This window comes from Rutidosis leptorrhynchoides, chromosome 10, assembly GCF_046630445.1.
Source record: "Rutidosis leptorrhynchoides isolate AG116_Rl617_1_P2 chromosome 10, CSIRO_AGI_Rlap_v1, whole genome shotgun sequence".
Taxonomy (NCBI): Eukaryota; Viridiplantae; Streptophyta; class Magnoliopsida; order Asterales; family Asteraceae; genus Rutidosis; species Rutidosis leptorrhynchoides.
The window spans coordinates 89,228,703-89,250,479 of NC_092342.1; the positions used below are offsets into that span (position 1 = coordinate 89,228,703).

Sequence of the window (21,777 nt, forward strand, 5' to 3'; positions counted from 1 at the left end):
ATATGGATGAAACGATTCGATTACAAGAATAGTATAAACGAAGCTATCATAAAAGATTGAAATGAGGAAATTAAATGTTCGCTTTAACTTTTGACATAGCTAAAGTTGATTTCCGGTATTCAAGGGATTTAAAGAAATCTTCGAAATCTTTATAAGATTTGATTCTCCGGTAATTAAGGAAATTAGAATTTTCTTTGATTAAATGCGGTGAATTGCCTCGATTGCTGTGTCTGGAATTTCGTTATAAATTAGCTTCTTCCATTTTATTATCTTCACCACTTCTATACTTTCTTCCTCAATTCATACTTCCAAAAGATTGTGAAAATGCTTAATCCAGTTCTTGTTCTTGACCTTATATTGGTTATTGTCACAATCTTTCTTCTTTTCCAACTCCCACCAGAGGAGTTTGTTTACTTCCATTATGCTCTAGGATTTATTGTGTTTTTAGTTCTCCCGTGTCTTTATATTGTTATACGCATTGATATACACGGTTTGTAATTTCGGTGTTATTATCGGGCTTTATATTTTCCCTTATATGTCGAAGCTTCATGCTTTTGTAAAGCAAGTAAGGGTCCAGATTTCGTAGGTATGAAGTTTCAAATGAACCTAAAGTTCTAAGCAGGAAGGAACGTAATATCATGATTTGATTTATTAAATTACCATAATTACTGAGGATAGAACTATCAAGAATATATGTTCTTGATATGTTCAGAGGTTAAGTAGAATGTAAGAGTCGTGTAACATGGCAAATGATGATTATAGAGTCTATGAATCATCATCTTCCATTAAAAATTTAGCATGACTTACTGTAATATAATCACGTTGGCCTGACGTCATTATATTATACTAACTCATGCTTCAATTCCCAACACTTCTTCAAAACATTCAAAATTTGAATTTAAATTTTACGGAATATAGAAACTTAAACAGTTTTCCTTTATGATGTAATAAAGATATCATAAAGAGATAATTAATTGCGGACAAGAATTGTTTATGAAGATATCTTCAGAAATATCGAGAATATTTATAACGAAAGATACGATGATATTTTAGAATTTCTAAAATCGAAGGATAATGAAGAAATTCTTCTGTAAGGATTTAGAATGCGTAAAAAGATCTTCTGTGATTTCCTTCAGAAATCGAAACATCTAGATTCTTTGGTTATAGGTTTAGTCCTTGGGATTTGTTCACAGCTTCCTTCATGTTTTGCTCAATCCGTCTTTCAATACCAGATTTTCTTTTAAGCTTTTCCAACACACAATTCTTTATTATCAAGCTTCTGGTCATTAAGACCATCTACGGCCTTTGCTGCTTCATCAGCATTATTAGAGTTAACGAATCTGAATCGTTGGTTATAGTTCTAAGGTGTTTTCAAGAATTTTGAAGAATGTACAATGTAACATATTAATGTGAGATATAAATATTTCTCGGGTATTACCTACCCGTTAAAATATTTTCACAATTAACAGTTTGTACAAAAGAGTTTTAATTACAGTTTTTATGAAAATATACGTACATATATATTTTCCTTCAGATGTAATCATGGATTTAATGAGTTAATATAATATTAAACTCATTTGATTTACGGTTGAAACGAGAATGAATAATCTCCAAAACCTTAGAGATTTCATAATTGTCGCGAAATATTTCGTTAATGAAGTTATGAATCAATACATTCGTCGTTACACTTGATTTATTATGAAATGGAGTTTATTGTGTTGAAGCAGTGATTAACGATTGCTAAGTTATTAACGAAGGATATACATCATAGCATATTAGTGATATGAATTAACCAAGTAGTTAAGATTTACACATAATAGCTTAGTACAAAAAGATTTATTATTGTTCCAAATCATACATATATGAAGTATACATATATAATTCTTCAGGAAGAATGAGTCAATACATCTTAACTCATTATTACTAATATTCCTTGGTATCTATGGGGCGTATGATGTTGATGCTTGAGGTACTGAGTGAGATGCGGATGTTGTTGTTGATGAAGCTGATGATGTTGGTGGTGATGTTGATGGTACTGTTGGTACTGGTGGTGATGTTGGTTATGCTGCTGATGCTTGTAGATATCGCACCGTATTCTCGAGTGCCACCTCTCGAGTGCTACCACTCGAGCGCGAAGCTCGTTGACTTCTTCTATTATTCCGGGATGATTGGCGGTTGGAACAAGGGGGTGAATAAGATCTAAAATCTTCGATATTATATATTCGTTACGGGATACCCTTGAAAGAAGAGAGAAAATAGTGTTTCGGACTGGTTCGCCGGTAAGTGCTTCAGGTTCTTCACTAAGTGGTGAATTTGGTTGGTGGAAGGGATCACCTTCTTCTTGCCTCCATTGATTGAGTCGGCTACGAACCCATCCCCAATTCATCCAGAATAGATGATGGCTGATTGGTTCGTTTGTTCCGGTTACGCTGCCATTGGAGCTCGAGGAGTTCGAGGAATCCATATTATGTGTTTGGAATAGGGTTTGATATGAAATGAGTGCTGGATATTGAATGATATATTCGTCTCTTTGAATAAGTATATATAACAAAAAGATTTCCGTAATTTACGGAGGAATTTTAGGAAAAGTGGTAGACAAAGTCTATTGGGATAGATATGATAAGATATGATGTGTCCTCCATTTATGTAATAATGACAGCATGACGTGTTGAGATTATAAATAATAAATATGTAATCAGATAATCTTTCGATTAAAGATTTTCAATTCGTAATGGCCTATTCAGGTCTAGGGGCTTGAGCTATAGGATCCTTTAAATCGGTAATCCAAACCCTTTCATTCTAGAGTTTCGTAGACACCATCCGTCAAGAAAGTTCAATGAAAAATAACGAAAAAGCAAAGATTTTGAAAGTAATGAATATAAATAGTAGAGATTTCAAGAATCATGTAATACGTATGTAATACACAAAACCATGATAGATGACAAAGGAATGTCGAGAATTTCAATAATCATGAGTGACAGCTCTCGGTGTTTGTAATGATAGGGTTCATGCTAGTCATCCTAAAAGAATGAGGTTACAAGCGTTCTAATGAAGACGTAAGGCAAGCGGTAAAAGTATAGATAACAGATAGCAAGATAATAAGAGATAAGCAATTAAAACTAAGGAAAGGCTATAGTCCTAAAGATTGCTAAGGTACCCTAGCTAACACGTAAGGCACACATAAAATGCAATCCTGGTTCTTTATAACAGCCTGCTCTGATACCAATCTGTCACACCCCCAAATAGGGCCTGGGGTATTTGTGACTAATTATATCAAATCACAGTTGTATATACGAGAACGACTCTATATGAGACGTTTTATTGAGTTTTGCAGCGGAAGATAAATAGATTACATTGTATTTAAAATATTAATTGTCTTTAATTGATATGATATGTAATGAAGACTCCAAGTATAGCAAGCAATCATCATCAAAGCAGCAGATATACAGCGGAAGCAATATTTAAGTACCTGAGAATAAACATGCTTTAAAAAGTCAACACGAAGTTGAGTGAGTTCATAGGTTTATCATAAATCAATAGTTCAGTATAGCATTAGACCACAAGATTTCAGTTTAAAGTTGATTGATACCAAATATATCAATCGAAAGAGTTGATGTTTGTAATATCGCGACTAAACAAAAGTTACCCCGTGACACCTTGTACTGTCAGTGTCGTTGAATCATTATTATGTATCCAAAGACCAACGGTCAAATGAACAGAGACGTCACTCTCAGTAGCGCTACTCACAATAACTAAGCTTGCATCTTATACCTCAGCAATTAACGATATTACGGCAGGGATTTAGCATGCCAAAGCACGTATATAGCATAAAAGTTTGAGTACTTGTGTCTAAACGTAAAACAGTTATAAAAGTTGCGCATGGATTCTTAGCCCAAAAATATATAAAAAGGGTGCAGATGAACTCACAATACGATACGATAGTTTGTAGTAAATATGCAAAGGATGACACTGAACAAGTACGGAGTTGACCTCGGATTCACGAACCTATATCAATTATTTATATATTAACACGTATATTGAACATATAATGTTAATCAAACCAGTTTGTGTATAATATATTACTTATAGTAATATATTTATTTATTATATATATATATATATATATATATATATATATATATATATATATATATATATATATATATATGTGTGTGTGTGTGTGTGTTATTTTTATATGTTATTTGAAAATAGTACATTAAATATATTTATTATAATTAATTAAGCAGTGTTCATTATAAAAATACAAATATAGTTCTGTTGTAGGTTTTGAATATATTTTTATACAACGAGTATTTATTTAGTAAAATAATATTAATAAGTATAAATATAAAGTTGTATCTTTTTACGATAATAATAATAATAACCTAAATGAAATTTTAATTATAACTTTAATAATAATGTTAATTTTTAATAAAATGATAGTTTTATTAGTAATGATAATATTGATAACTTTAATTAAAGTGATACTTTTTAATTATAACTATGTTTTAAATATTAATGTTTATAATAACTTTAACATTAGTAATAGTAATAATATCGATAATAATATATAAAAAGGTATATTTGATTACGATAATACTTTTAATAATAATACTAATAATAATAATAATAATAATAATAATAATAATAATAATAATAATAATAATAATAATAATAATAATAATACAAATTATTACTAATTATAATGATAGTAATACTACTAATAATAATACTAATACTTATGATAATAAGAATAATAAGAATAATAATAATAATAATAATAATAATAATAATAATAATAATAATAATAATAATAATAATAATAATAATAATAATAATAATAAGAATAGTTTTTAAAAAGAAAACTACCTCAAATAAGCCTTTTAAAAATAAAATGCCGCAAGCCGGGCTCGAACCCGTGACCTCTCGCTAACTGGTCAACACATCAAACCATCACGCTGTTTAAGCTTTTCTAATTTAAATCCTATCTAAATTTTATTTATCCGTTTTCTGTTTTTCATCCTTTTCTTCTCCAACCCAGTTTGACAGGAAACCAATTCAACATATCAATTAGTTTTCGATTGAAATTAGGATGTTAAACTGAACCAGATACATCTAATAATTGTGATTTTAATTAACCGACACAAAATATATATATATATATATATATATATATATATATATATATATATATATATATATATATATATATATATATATATATATATATATATATATATAAAACTGAAGAACAGCAGTAGCTGTTATACGAAGAAGAAAAAAAAATTGAACTTCAAAATCGAATTCGATTTTTAAATAGTTTTTAGACAAAGATTACAACATCAATTATACTTCAAACCTTTCTTAGAAACTTTCTAAATCATCAATTTTAACAGAAACATTAAAACAACTTCGAATTTTATCAAGAACAATGAGTTGACTTTTTGATTTTAAAACTTTGACTCGCGAATTAAAGCTTGATATAATGAATTGGAACCTAGGATTTTGCAGATAGATTGAGTGGATGATTACCAACAACATGACATTAACACAATTTGAAAAACGATTCGAATTCGAGTTTAAAAAAAAAATGAACAATAACAGGGAACGAACTCTTTTTTTTCTTTCTGATTTTGATTCATGAATTGCAGTGAGTATATATAACGTGTGATCAATTGGTACTCTATTAGATTTAATTATAATGCAATTGTGTATGTCGACTGGATTTCAATTAATCAGAGAATGATTAAAAAAATAATCACGATATATAAAAAAAATTGGTGACCTAAATTAGGTTTCAATCATTTTCCATTTTAATATTACTGATTAAATTAAATTAATAATAATTATTTTAATAATAATAATCCTAATAATAAGAATAATTATAATAACAAGTAATAATGTTATTAATGATAATTATGTAAATAATAATAAAAATAATGATAATAATATTAATATGTCAATATTAATAATAAAAATGATAATTTTAATGATAATTAATAATAATGGTAATAATAACTATAAAATGTTAAATTTATTATTGTTAACGATAATAATAATAAATTGTATTATTTTTATACAAGATAACTATAATAATAAAAATGATAATAATTTATGTTGTTGTTGTATAATAATAATAATGATTTTTATGATAATGGTCATAATAATAATAATAATAATAACAATAATAACAAAAACAATTTATATGTATATATACAAATATAGGATAGTTGATATATATATTTAGATTGATGACGTATCTATTTACAAATAGTTGTTCGTGAATCATCGGAAATCTGTTGAAGTTTAAATGAATCGTCTCAAAGATTTTGTTCAAATTTTGTCGAAAATTTCCGGGTTAGTTATATAATGTAAGTCCAGATCGTTAAACCCATTCACCTATAAGAACTTAAGTACTATCAAGTGCATACAAAAAGCAAGATCTGACTATTAAACATAAATATAGAATAGCAAATGAACATGCGAAATTTTCATCATAAACTAGATACGTTGTTTGTCAATTTGCAAAGTTCCACGAAAGTAGAAGCAAGTAGCTGTGTGGTTTATACTGATTTGTGTACCATAGTCTTATAATCTACAACCAGTGGATACTTCAACTCCTCAGTTTCCCAAGCCACCGAGTAGTTTAAGCCATCTTTATCTATTGTCACTTGACCTTCTTTCCTCTGCCTCTCTTCGTTTTTGTTGCCTGTAATACAATACATCCAGCTATAAATCATCAAAAGCTAAACAATTTGTAGAAAACCACAAACAACTGAATTCAACGATGTATTTAAAAAGATACAGCATCAATATTTACACATACTTTTGAAATTTATTATTTTAGTGTGACTAATATACCCAGTAGATTACTCCCTAGTCCAAAGTCATGACTCCAAATCCTCCCTAGGTTGCGAGTTTTGAAACCTTCCATATAACCTCCTAATTCTATTAACAAAAACCTAGTTTAGTTTTGAAATGATAGATCTTATGTAATTATATTTGATACACTAATTTTATAATGAAAGCTAGACTGCTTTGACCCATATCCAAAATCACCTGTTTTGGCCCATAGCCCAACCAGACCAAGGCATCCAATTTACCACCTTATAAAGAAGGATAAGCAGATTGTGTGTCCTCACTTACGTTCTAAACTGTTTAAACACGAGTACTAGGATGTAGCACGAGTGGCAAGGTTGTGTTGGGTTATTTTGATAGTTTAGAGAATTGGTTATTAGTCTGGTTTAATGTTTCATTTGGTATTTTAATTATTGTTTAGCATAAGTTAAGAATTTAATTTTTAGTACGTTATAGCTAGGTGGAATTGGTATTATAGGTGACCGATTCTTTTGGAGTGTGGAGCTACTTCTTTGGTTGGTTGAGATAGTAGTGGGTAGTACTATTTGTTGGCACTTTGTGGCTATATAAAGCATGTAGCAGATCTGAATAAAATGTAGCAGTCCTTTTCATTCCAAATTTCTTTACACTTCCATTTATTATACGTAGTCAATATATCTTTCCTTCTGTCATTATATTTGATAATTTTGGGACCACCCCAACAGGTTGGTATTTGGTAACGCGGCTCGTGTTCATCAGATTGTAGGGCACTATTAGAGGACTATTAAACTGTATTGTAGCCTAGTTAAAGGTAAATGTAAATTTCCACATGGATTGATTAGAGAAAATAAGAATACACAACAAAGAAATTGTAATGATGATGAGTGACGACAATAGAAAGATCCCATCAGATATTAATTTAACTGTGGGTGATCTGTTTAAGTATAATCAGGGAGTTGCTGCATATTATCGAACTCCAACTCCTTGTAAACAGATAATAAGAATAATTTTCATAATAATTTATTATTAATTAGAGTTGAAAACTCACGCAAAGGCTGTGTACCCAGTCCTAGCATTAGTAGTGGACATGAGCACAGCATGTGACCCACTACTCGATACAGAGTCCTGTCCACTGCTGGTTAATGGATGCCTTCTGTCTCCATCTACCTTAAAAAACAAATCGAAATGTTTATTTGCAACTGCATAAAAAAAAACATGTATAAACCGCAACGAGTACAAATGATACCTTATCCCATTTAGATTTCTTATTTGGTCTACCCTCCCGGGTCCCAATATCAACGGCAGTTGAACCCTGGCTTAATCTACCAACACCTATCGGTGGCACAGCTGTAAATATATATAACAAACAGTCAAACACCAATCATTAAAAATCCAAAAAAAATAGATAATAAGGAGAAAAAAGTAACAGCATGTTTACCTGGAATTGGCACGATGTTTGGCATTGAAATGCCCACTGCAGATTGTGTTCCACCAGAAAGGAAATCAATCTTTTGATTTTTCTTTTTCTCTTGCTCTTTTCTTTCCAATTCCCTTTTCATATCAGCCTCTGTTGAAACAAATATTTAAATGAGATTAACCATCGCGTTATGAAGACATAGTATTAAAAAAATTACAAAATGTAGCAAGAAATAAATCATAAAAAATACAAACCTATCTCATCATAATAGTCACTTTTGTCATAACCATGGGGGTCAAAAACATCTGTGCTAAAGCAAGATCCAATCTGATCGATGTCCTGATAAGTAACTGCGTGTAGTAAAAAGTCCGGGTTGCGATAATCTTTCCTGTTACGCACTTCAGAATTAAAGCTTCTCCCAGTTTTCTTTTTCAACAAGATAAACTTGATAATCTTCTCCTGCAGCAAAATACATATGATAAATGTTCTTACTGCTGAGAACTTATATATACTGACTGACAATCATAAGAAACTTACTTGTAGCTCATCAGAGCACTTGATAGTTGTTGGCGGCGGGAGAAAATTGTCTGACGGATCGATCTCATAATGCACATCATCTTCATCAGTAGTATTGATAGGTTCAGGATGTGCGGATTCTGATTCGTTTCCTTTATTATATTCCAATGAATCGGGTTGAGATTGATCAGCAGCATGTTCAGATGATTGACGAGGAGTTGATTGTGTGCTTGGTGTCACTAGTCGTACTGTTCCTGTTCCTGTTCCTGTTCCTGCACGTGAAAAATTATAGAAATATGGTAAATAAATATCTTGTTATAAACTTGGCCAAGTCCAGAGGCAAGAAAATGATGTAATTTATGCATTTGATGGCTCCTAATTATTAATCTGAAGTGTAAGATATGTCTGTTTTTATCATCAGTGTTGTAAAACTCGGTCAAGAATGTATCCATTTGGATTCAAACTCAGCCAATTTAATCATCTTTTATTCACAAGTGACCATGCAGTATATATTAATTAAACACATGTATCCTTAACAGTACACACCGTATGTATGACCAAGGAGCATTCTCCAAATGGAATTTAGATTGACAATGATCAATTAATATTTCAATACGTTTTTGACACTAAGTGTTATATGAAATGTATGATCTAAAATGATGTAATTTATGTAGCACTTATTACTTCATAATGAGCCCACACAAGACAATGTATTAGTAACACACTGCGTGATTGATAGAATGAAATAATATGTTGGCCTTTGGTAGATCAGACATTAAAATTATAAAGAACGATGGAAAGAGTTGCATTAAAATTTTACAAGTACGTACCATCATCAACAGATTGAAGTTCTGAGCCAAATATAGCTTGACCTGTTGCTAGTATTTCCCCTTCCTGCAACCAAAACCATCTTCTTTCAGTAAACCAAGAAATTAAAACAAACATGACAATTCACAAAAACATAACCTATGGATATGGCTAATTTGGTCTTATATATGTAACAGTATATACATACGTATGCACACTAGTGTCGGTAATTGCAACAAAGTCAGCCCTCCTCCTTAAACAAGAAGATGACAAAATAAAGACTTTCCATGTATACACACGAGTATCACTATGTAAGTATGCACATTAACTCGCTAACTTCTTATTCGATGAATACTAAAAATTTTAAATCCGCAACTAATTCATATAGTCTATCTTCAAGCAAAAAATATAAATCAAAACCTTACATAAAATAATATCCAAAACAAAAACACAAAAAGATATAGATTAAATTACCTCTGCTTTAGGTGAAACTGCCATTTCATCATGTCCGTAGTAGTAGTCTACATCATCTTCTTTTTCTTCCATGTCATCATCATCATCTTCGTCATCACCGTACATAGAGAGAAGAGAAATACCTTCTGATTCCTTCTTCTTGGACGCCATGAGATGACTCAACCGCAGTTGTTTGCTTGTACAAATCGGTTGAATAATAACTAAACCGTTGTTAATGAAACTGTTACAGTGTTGTATATGTCTTCTGAGTTCTGATTCCTTCTGAAATCAGCAACAATAAGTTATCTATCTATCCATATCTTCTATAAATAAAATACACTAATTGACAAATTATATCAACACTTTGTATTCATCATAACATAAGAACTATCTAAATTTTAACAATCAGCTACGAAACTTTATCATGAACGAGCAAAAAAATTTGAAACCCTAGCGTACGGTAATTTCATCCATCCGCTTAAAATCAAATTAAATCAAAACATGTGTACAGAATACGATTGCATTGCATATATCTCAAAAAGAAACTAAGAAATAGACTGACCGCTGAATTCTCCGGCATTGTTGCCCTACGTGACTCCAAATTAAAGGTAATTACTTTTTATCTCCATTTTTTTTTTACTTAAAAGAGAATCAGCTGTTTTTTTTTTACAAATGAGGAGTTCGAAATGTGTATACTGGTAAATGTAATTTTAGGGGTATAATAGTAATAGCACTCAACTATAATATGAGAGAGACAAATCTAAAGTAAGGTAAATGTGGACCATTGGATCTCCATGTTAAAAAACCTATCATAAGGGCTGTGGTTTATTCCTGATTGTTATAATATAGAATATATAAATATAATATATATATATATATATATATATATATATATATATATATATATATATATATATATATATATATATATATATATATATATATATATATATATAATGGATAGTCAATTATTGATACACAAAAGTAATATTATTGTATTACCTAAACTTGTGATATTTTTGCTATAAATAGCCATGAATGCAAGCATTAAACTTGCACCATTTCTCACACTTACAAAGTGTTTCTTTCTTTCTCTCCATTATCATCTTTGTTCTTACACTTCATTATTAGTATTCTTAATCAAGAATCAAACCACTAAAGGTATAAGTTTACTGAATTATAACATAATCAAACCACTAAAGGTAGTTATAAGCCTACTGAATTATAACACGTTATCAGCACGATAATCTCAATACTAAATATGGTTGGCTCTGCCACCTAAATGATATATGGTCGGTTATACCACCTGAAAAATATATGATCGACACTGTCGCCTAATTATCATTTATGTTTACTAATATTTATATTTCTGTTATATAACATTTATTTATGATTGTTTACACATGGTCGACACTGTCGCCTACTTATCATTATGTTATCTTAAATTTATGTTTAGTGTTTATATACTTATGAATATAAATTGACTCTAATTTATCATGTTGTTTGTTTTAATTTTTGATAATAGAAAATGTCGAATCTGGAAAAGCTTAAATTTACTCCTTTAGAATCAATTGGAAACAACTACATGTCATGGGTTATAAAAGTAAAAAATGCATCTTAAATCAATGTGCATTCTTGAAACCATAAATGAATACAACACTTGTTCTGAAAAAGAACAAGCAACGGCATGTTGCTTTATTCATCAACATATTGATGAATGCTTACAAAATAATTATGTGACTGTAGAATATCCCCATGTTTTATGGGAAGGTCTCAAAAGCATATTCAATAATCAAAGAGAAATTTTACTTCCATCTGCTATGGAACAATGGAGAACATTAAGGTTCCAAGACTTTAAGAAAGTAAATGAATACAGCTCAGCTCTGTATAATACATGTTCACAACTTAAATTATGTGAACATGAAATAAGTGATGCAGACATGATGGAGAAAACTTTCTCCACAATGAATGCTGCAAACATCACAGTGCAAAGAAATTTGAGAATACTAAAGTTCAAAACATATCCTGAACTTAATTCATATCTCTTAGTTGCAGAGCAAAATGATGAGCTATTAATGAAAAATCAGCAATCCCGTCCTACTGGTACACTTGCAATCCCTGAAACAAATACTGCAAATAATTATAAACAGAGACAAGGACGCGGGCAAGATCGTGGTTATAATAACCATCACCATCATCATGCCAAAAGGCATAACTATGGTAGAAACCATCCTTATGGTAATGGTAATGGGCGTGGATGTGGTCGTGGTCGTGGTCGTGGCCGTGGTGGTCAAAGAAATAATAATCCACGAAAATATAAATACCAACCACAAAACAAGCCCACTAAACAAGATGTTGAAGAAAATTCTTCTAAAAATTCTGAAGAATCTTGCTACAGATGTGGTAGAATGGGCCACTGGGCTAATACTTGCCGAACATCTAAACATCTTGTTAAGATGTATCAGGATTCGCTGAAAGATAAAGAAAATGAAGTAAACTTTGTGGATAACCTCAATCCAACAGTCACTGAGAAACCATCTGATTTATATGAAGATTTCTTGAATGTTTAAATTGTTGTGTGTCTTTCAAAAAATAAACGATTTAATATCGTCTGTCTTTGTCATTATGTTTGCTAAATATTTCAGTACTATCTATTTGCGTGTAAAATATTGTGTAATATTAATGTACTCACTATTTATTTCTTATATATGAAGTTCAATATGAATTTTGCTGGAATACAACATCAATCAAGTGGTGGAGATCTCTGTATAGCAGACAGTGGAACTACAAACACTATACTTAAATTCGAAAAATATTTTATTGATCTAAAACCAACGGAAGGAACTATACATACGATATCGGGATCTGCTAACTTGATAAAAGGGATAGGAAAGGCAAATTTCATACTACCAAATGGTACAAAATTTTTAATAAATGGTGCCTTATTTTCTCCCAAGTCAAGCAGAAATTTATTAAGTTTCTCCGACATATACCTTAATGGGTATGATTATCAGTCAGTGACAACAGAAAATGAGAAATATTTAAGTATCACTGACAAGAGTCATGTGGTTGAAAAACTGCCAAGACTTAGTTCTGGATTACATTATACACATATAAATGTACCAGAAACACATATGATAGTTAATGAAAAATATATTGATCATGGTGTATTCAGTTTATGGCATAACAGATTAGGCCATCCAGGATCAACAATGATGAAAAGAATTATTGAATGTACTCATGGACATCCACCAAGGGATAGAAAAATCCATCATGATACAATGGTTCCATGTACATCTTGCTCTCTTGGAAAATTCATAACTAGACCCTCACCACTTAAGGTTGAGAAAGAATCACCAATGTTTCTTGAAAGAATTCAAGGTGATATATGTGGACCAATTCATCCACCATGTGGACCATTTAGATATTTCATAGTTCTAATAGACGCATCTAGCAGATGGTCTCATGTTTGTCTGTTATCAAGTCGTAATATGACATTTGCAAAATTTCTTGCCCAAATTATTAAATTGAGAGCACATTTTCCTGATTACACCATTAAAAGGTGAGACTTGATAATGCTGGTGAATTTAAATCTCAAGCATTTAATGACTATTGCATGTCTATAGTGATTGTTGTTGAACATTCTGTTGCTCATGTGCATACACAAAATAGTTTAGCCGAGTCACTGATTAAACATTTACAGTTAATCGCTAGACCATTGATAATGAGAACAAAACTCCCTGTATCTATATGGGGTCATGCAATTTTACATGCTGCTGCATTGATTCGCATCAGACCGAGTGCAAGTCATAACTATTCCCCCTACAACTTGCTTTTGGTCAAGAGCCAAATATTTCCCACCTTAGAACATTTGGTTGTGCAGTGTATGTTCCAATTGCGACACCACAACGTACAAAAATGGGTCCTCAAAGGAGGTTGGGAATATATGTTGGATATGAAACATCTTCAATCTTAAGGTATATTGAACCTATGACAGGTGACGTTTTTACAACACGTTTTGCTGATTGTCATTTTAATGAAACATTGTTCCCTAGATTAGGGGAGAAATGAAAAATAAAGAAAATGATGTTTCATGGTGTGAAACTCAATTAAAGTATCTTGATCCTCGCACAAAAGAATGCGAGACATAAGTTCAAAAGATAATGCATATACAAGAACTTGCAAATCAATTGCCTGATGCATTTACAGATGTAACAGACTGAAACCTGGGTGATGTGCGTAGAGGTGTATATGAAATAGCTTATATTTTACTAAAAAAAACTATTAAATACGATACAATTTTACACAAGATATTTATTTATTTATAGAATAGATATACCTAAACCTTGCTACAACACTTATAGGCAGTGTACCTAATCGTACAGTAGTGTAGTTTTTAGTAAGTCCGGTTCGTTCCACAGAGAATCTTTTAAACAAAGCTTAACGCTATATTAGTTTTAATTTATAAAAAATACAAATATATATATATAAGTAATATTATTATTATAAAGGGGGATTTTTACCGTTTAATGACCGGTTTGTCGATTTTAAAACTTTAGTCGCAGTTAAAACCTAATGTAAAATATTAAATAAATAAAAGACTAAATTTAAAGCGTAAAGTAAATAACGATAATGAAATTGCGATAAATAAAAGTGCGATAAAATAAAATTGCGATAACTAAAAAGTACAATAATTAAAAATGCAATTAAATACAATGACAATAAATAAAAGTGCGATAATTAAAAGTGCAATTAAATATAAAATAAAGGAAATTAAATATGAAATAAAAGAATTATGCTTATTTAAACTTCCGTAATCATGATGTTTGACGTGTTGATTTTAGTTTTATGCACATGGGTTAATTGTCCTTTAACCTGGATTATTTAATATGTCCGTCTGGTTTTTGTCCATAACAGTCCATCAGTCATAAATATAAAGTGCGAGTGTCCTCGTCAAATTATCCTTATACCCGAAGTCAAATATTCCAACTAATTGGGGACTTAAACTGTAACAAGGTTTTATTACTTTGTTTAATAATTACACCAGGATGTTGACTGAGTGTAACCCAAGGTTTTAATACTTTGTTAACAATTATGCCAAGTGTCCTTGTACATAATTTCACCCCTATTTTAATAATTCTAGTGGCTATTAATCCATTTCCGTGTCCGGTTAAATGAACGATTATTTGTACATATAAATACCCCGCCCATCGTGTCCGATCGAGTGTAAATGGTTATTTATAGGGACGCCCAATTGTAAATCTTTATATTAACATTAACAAACTATCATTTAGTTAAACAAATATAAAGCCCATTAATAGCCCATAGTCTAATTTCCACAAGTGTCGTTCTTTTGTCCAAACCCCAATTATGGTACAAAGCCCAATTACCCAATTTTAGTAATTAGCCCAACATCATGATTACTTCATTTTAAATAAGCATAATAATAACTTAGCTACGAGACATTAATGTAAAAAGGTTGAACATAACTTACAATGATTAAAAATAGCGTAGCGTTACACGGACAGAATTTTGATTTACACCCTTACAACATTCGCTAACATACCCTTATTATTAGGATTAAAATTAAAATTAAAATATAAATATATATATATATATATATATATATATATATATATATATAAGTTTACGTATGATGAAAAGGAAAAGATGTGTCAAAAAATTCGGCTGAATGCTCGGCCTTTTATAGGCCCTACGTTTACTGTTTGACCTCCGCGAGTGCGGAGGTTTTTGGTCTTCAAAGCTCCGTGAGTGCGGAGCCCCTAATTCCAGCTAACACAATTTTGGATCTTAGTCTGCCGACGGATTTATAATATAATATAATATATATATATTAATTTTAAGAATTAATTATATATTATATTATATTCATGTGCATAGTTGACTTGTAATTTTTAGTCCGTTGCGTCGAGCGTTGAGAGTTGACTCTGGTCCCGGTTCCGAATTTTCGAACGTCCTTGCGTACAATTTAATATCTTGTACTTTGCGTTTTGAATCTTGTACTCTTGTAATTTTGAGACGTTTCTTATCAATAATTGGAACCTCTTTGATTGTACTTTATACTTTTTAGCTTTTTGGTCGTTTGCGTCTTCAATTCGTCGAATCTGTCTTTTGTCTTCACCTTTTATTATTTAAACGAAAATCACTTGTAAATAGAACAATTGCAACTAAAAGCTTGTCTTTCTTGAGGGATAATGCTATGAAATATATGTTCGTTTTTAGCATTATCAAATACTTCCACACTTGAGCGTTGCTTGTCCTCAAGCAATATAGTCTTGAAATATACTAGAATCACTTCTTTATTCTTCACACTTTGTACATCAGTGATTTCTTTACGGCGGTATAAACAATAGTAGTAACGTTGTGGTTTACAGTCCCACATGACTATAAAAATTTAGATCCATTAAAGAAATTGGATCTTTATGAAACATTTGATCTTTTGAAAATTCAATCTAGCTTTTACCTTAGATAAGTTTTCCGGAATGACCCTTCACCGGTGTTTGCAAATTCTTTTTGTGGGTTTGGTGGGTTTCAGATTTGAAAATTTTAGCTCAAAACTTGCGGTTTTGTGTCACCCACTTGCTAACCTTGTATTGGGAAAGCAACACGTCCAGTTTACTTGTTCCGTATATTACCTTTCGATAAACTACCGTCCGGTTGTAAAGGAAAGCGTTTGAACAAGCAACTGTTAAGGCAATGTCCCCTGACATGCTTTTAATTATGGTCTATAACTTGTCGGATGCAATTACTATCCTTGGTAGGAGCAATAGTAAAGCTCACCCTTATAATTTTTCGGTCTGGCACAAGGTCCTGTCTTCGACCATGCTATGCAACCACCGTTCTTACGGTTGACACCCGATTTGGTTCAGGTGACCTAATGAATTCCAGGTGAATTCCTAGGATTTTACGTTCAATGGTAATGAACGCATTGAAAATGGGTTTTCAGAAAACAAATCGGTTTGTAATTTTGATCAAAATATTTTCTCGTTCAAGCTCGAGTTTAGATATCATCGAATTCCATGAGTTTGTAATTCTCAATCTTTAAGGTCAATCACTAGGATTGAGTAATATCAGTCTTAAAAGCTGATTTTTTTGATCTTTAAGGAGATTATCCTTTCTGGGGATCTAATTCATTAGTCTTATCCAGCTAATTTGCACGGCGTCCTCCCCATTTTACAAGACAGATCCTCTCATGGTTAGGATAAATCTGACCACTTGACGACTCTGTTTGATGCTGAGGTCCGTAGATTTCCTGCTGATTTTAGAGATGACTTTTCTAGATTTTTCGTCAACCTACAGCTGGTCTGGACGACAACTTCATGACCTAAATCAAGAAGCGCGTTTCTTTTTTGGAAGACTTTACTTCCTTTTAATGATGGAATTGATTCATCATGTAGATCTATCTTTCTTACAGTAAATCGGGTAAAACTTTTTATTTTAATCCAAAGCAAAAGTATCTTCAATTATTTGTTACAGAAATATGTGACATATGTTTAAAATAACTTGATAAATTTTCCCACACTTGGCTTTTATTTTCCTTTTTATTGTCCTCTATTCCATTTTAAATGAATTCTAATATTTTGGTTTGTTTCTCAATTTATGTCCTTTCCGAGGTAACAATAATTTCAGTGTTAACACCTAGTTTTATTGTTCATAAATATGTATAAACATGATTTTGAGTTCATTTAATTGAAAATTTTGAAAATTTTTACTAGAAGTGGGTAGTTAGTATATAAGACTAGGGCTGTTCTTTGTTATCAGAGAGCACTAGATTCTAATACAACTACTGCGTTACTAGTATTTTTAATGGTAACCAAGTGTATAAGTTAAAAATTTTAAAAATTCGAAAGAAGTTAACCCCTTCCCACACTTAAGATCTTGCAATGCCCTCATTTGCAAGAAATCAGTAACAATTTAAATTATTGAGGGTGATTAGCGTAGAAAAATGATTACATTTTATCAAAGTTTCTAAACATATTGGCGTTTGTTTGCTGAATGATAAATGGTGCACATCATTTGTTCATTCTGTCTTGTTGTTACATCACATTTATTTTATTTTTTTCATTTCTTTTTTATAAAACCTTATAACTTTATAAAACATAAAATTAATTTAAAAATTAAAATTTTGTTTCTTTTTAGGATGAGGGCTTTTCGGATCGATGTCCTAGTCCGTCCCTCGACAAAATTTTAAAATTTGTCAATTTAAAGCGCGGTTTTTAAAAGTAAAGATTTTTTTGGGTTTTTTGTTTTTTTTTGTTTTTGGTATACTTTAATTCAATAAGATTAAAAATAATGATAATAAAAGTTCTCGTCCCTCCCTCGGGTTGCGATAATCTTTCCTGTTACGCACTTCAGAATTAAAGCTTCTCCCAGTTTTCTTTTTCAACAAGATAAACTTGATAATCTTCTCCTGCAGCAAAATACATATGATAAATGTTCTTACTGCTGAGAACTTATATATACTGACTGACAATCATAAGAAACTTACTTGTAGCTCATCAGAGCACTTGATAGTTGTTGGCGGCGGAAGAAAATTGTCTAACGGATCGATCTCATAATGCACATCATCTTCAGTAGTATTGATAGGTTCAGGATGTGCGGATTCTGATTCGTTTCCTTTATTATATTCCAATGAATCGGGTTGAGATTGATCAGCATGTTCAGATGATTGACGAGGAGTTGATTGTGTACTTGGCGTCAGGAGTCGTACTGCTCCTGTTCCTGTTCCTGCACATGAAAAATTATAGAAATATGGTAAATAATATCTTGTTATAAACTCGGCCAAATCCAGAGGCAAGAAAATGATGTAATTTATGCATTTGATGGCTCCTAATTAATCTGAAGTGTAAGATATGTCTGTTTTTATCATCAGTGTTGTAAAATTCGGTCAAGAATGTATCCATTTGGATTCAAACTCAGCCAATTTAATCATCTTCTATTCACAAGTGACCATGCAGTATATATTAATTAAACACAAGTATCCTTAACAGTACATCGTATGTATGACCAAGGAGCATTCTCCAAATGGAATTTAGATGACAATGATCAATTAATATTTCAATACGTTTTTGACACTCAGTGTTATATGAAATGTATGATCTAAAAGAATAAGTTAAGCATATCTGGTTTTGATCCTTGCGCTCGATTCGCAGCATCTATTGTAGATAAATGGTCAAACAGATCATGCATAGGTAGTTTTGACATTTAAAACTGATTGAACAAAGTTGACTTAGATGCTGGCTCAACGAAAAGTCAGTGCAACAATGATATTAAGGCAGCACTAGGTTAATGATGGCTCTTTGACAAGGCATTCTTTTAAGAAACAGTTTAAGCCTTGATAAGCCTTAATACTGACTTTGTTTTAAGACGGCTCAACCTGGTCCTTGTTTATCATTGAGACAGCGCAACTTTGCTGAGTTGCGCTGGCTCTTCGTTCGAACAGCGCTTGTTAAGCTAAACGACTTCTTTGTTAAATATGTTAAGCGCAACTTTGCAATTTGAGTACCTAAAAAAATGTTCCGTAGGTCAAATTAGCAAAATTTAAATTCACAAAATTTTATGTAGCACTTATTACTTCATAATGAGCCCACACAAGACAATGTATTAGTAGTAATACACTGCGTGATTGATAGAATGAAATAATATGTTGGCCTTTGGTAGATCAGACATTAAATTATAAAGAACGATGGAAAGAGTTACATTAAAATTTTAGAAGTACGTGTACCATCAACAGATTGAAGTTCTGAGCCAAATATAGCTTGACCTGTTGCTAGTATTTCCCCTTCCTGCAACCAAAACCATCTTCTTTCAGTAAACCAAGAAATTAAAACAAACATGACAATTCACAAAAACATAACCTATGGATATGGCTAATTTGGTCGTATATATGTAACAGTATATACATACGTATGCACACTAGTGTCGGTAATTGCAACAAAGTCAGCCCTCCTCCTTAAACAAGAAGATGACAAAATAAAGACTTTCCATGTATACACACAAGTATCACTATGTAAGTATGCACATTAACTCGCTAACTTCTTATTCGATGAATACTAAAAATTTTAAATCCGCAACTAATTCATATAGTCTATCTTCAAGCAAAAAATATAAATCAAAACCTTACATAAAATAATATCCAAAACAAAAACACAAAAAGATATAGATTAAATTACCTCTGCTTTAGGTGAAACTGCCATTTCATCATGTCCGTAGTAGTAGTCTACATCTTCTTCTTTTTGTTCCATGTCATCATCATCATCTTCGTCATCACCGTACATAGAGAGAAGAGAAATACCTTCTGATTCCTTCTTCTTGGACGCCATGAGATGACTCAACCGCAGTTGTTTGCTTGTACAAATCGGTTGAATAATAACTAAACCGTTGTTAATGAAACTGTTACAGTGTTATACTGAAATCAGCAACAATAAGTTATCTATCCATATCTTCTATAAATAAAATAGAAAAAATTATATCAACACTTTGTATTCATCATAACATAACAACTATTCAAATTTTTAACAATCAGCTTTATCATGAACGAGCAAAAAAATTTGAAACCCTAGCGTAAGGTAATTTCATCCATCCGCTTAAAATCAAATTAAATCAAAACATGTATACAGAATACGATTGCATTGCATATATCTCAAAAAGAAACTAAGAAATAGACTGACCGCTGCGTGGTGTTGAAATCGTATAGTATTAATTAGGGAAACAAAAACGGGTTCTTGATGGGTTTTTTATTGCCCCGGTAATAATATATATATATATATATATATATATATATATATATATATATATATATATATATATATATATATATATATATATATATATATATATATATATATATAGGAAACAAAAACGGGTTCTTGATGGGTTTTTTATTGCCCCCGTAATAATATATATATATATATATATATATATATATATATATATATATATACTATTTTAAGGACCCGTGAATTCATGAGATTGTTAAAAGAAATTATAAAAAAGACTAACAAAATAATTGCTACAAATAATATATTGTCATTACAACTTTATAAGTAACATGACAACATGCAGCCTTAATCTATTCAAATGCAAACTTTCAGCAACATGTGTATGCAAACTTTCAACATGTGTAACTTCTGCAAAATACATGAAAAATATCTTTTTTCCTTATTGCTTTTGAGTCGACCCAACCCATTTTAACGCACCAAAATGATAACATTGAAACATCAACAACAACAACAATACCCAATCTCACAAAAGTGGGGTATGGGAGAGGTGGGTGTAGACAATCATTCCTATACTAAATTAACTAAAAGACTAAATCGCTACTCATTTTCATGACATGTGACTTAAAATCTGGTAATGGTATCTTACCTCGAACGTGTAAGTTGCGCTTAAATTAGACTAATCGCTTGTTAGACATTTTATCAAACACCTTCTATGCACTTTGATGATGACTATTTATATATTCTTTAACCACCTGTATTTTTTACAACACAAAAGAATATGAAATTTGATGTTTAAAAAAATGCTATTAACAAACAAAATCTCACCATGAAACACAACCCTATTTTATAAATCGGAATATTGACTTTAATAAACCATAAACGTTTTCAGATTAATGAAAACTCCATGAATTTAGATTTAGGAGTAAGGATTAAGTATTCGTTCAAATAAATTGATGCCCTGAAGGTGAAGAAGATGATAAGAATTGAGAAATGAACCTTGCGATG

General features: G+C 31.1%; 2 protein-coding genes across 2 annotated transcripts; both read right to left on the reverse strand.

Moving 5' to 3' along the window:
* Positions 1–6,428: 6,428 nt before the first annotated feature.
* On the reverse strand, positions 6,429–9,338 carry LOC139870435 (uncharacterized). Its single transcript, XM_071858244.1, has 7 exons — positions 9,317–9,338; positions 8,792–9,042; positions 8,509–8,713; positions 8,276–8,404; positions 8,084–8,184; positions 7,886–8,004; positions 6,429–6,709 (listed from the first exon to the last, which is right to left on the reverse strand). The coding sequence occupies exons 1-7, from the start codon at positions 9,336–9,338 to the stop codon at positions 6,658–6,660; spliced, it is 879 nt and encodes a 292-aa protein (XP_071714345.1). The 3' UTR covers positions 6,429–6,657.
* An 8,982-nt stretch (positions 9,339–18,320) lies between these two features.
* Positions 18,321–20,792, reverse strand: LOC139870436 (uncharacterized). Its single transcript, XM_071858245.1, has 5 exons — positions 20,722–20,792; positions 20,224–20,443; positions 19,776–19,836; positions 18,540–18,778; positions 18,321–18,461 (listed from the first exon to the last, which is right to left on the reverse strand). The coding sequence occupies exons 2-5, from the start codon at positions 20,371–20,373 to the stop codon at positions 18,321–18,323; spliced, it is 591 nt and encodes a 196-aa protein (XP_071714346.1). The 5' UTR covers positions 20,374–20,443; positions 20,722–20,792.
* Positions 20,793–21,777: the final 985 nt, after the last annotated feature.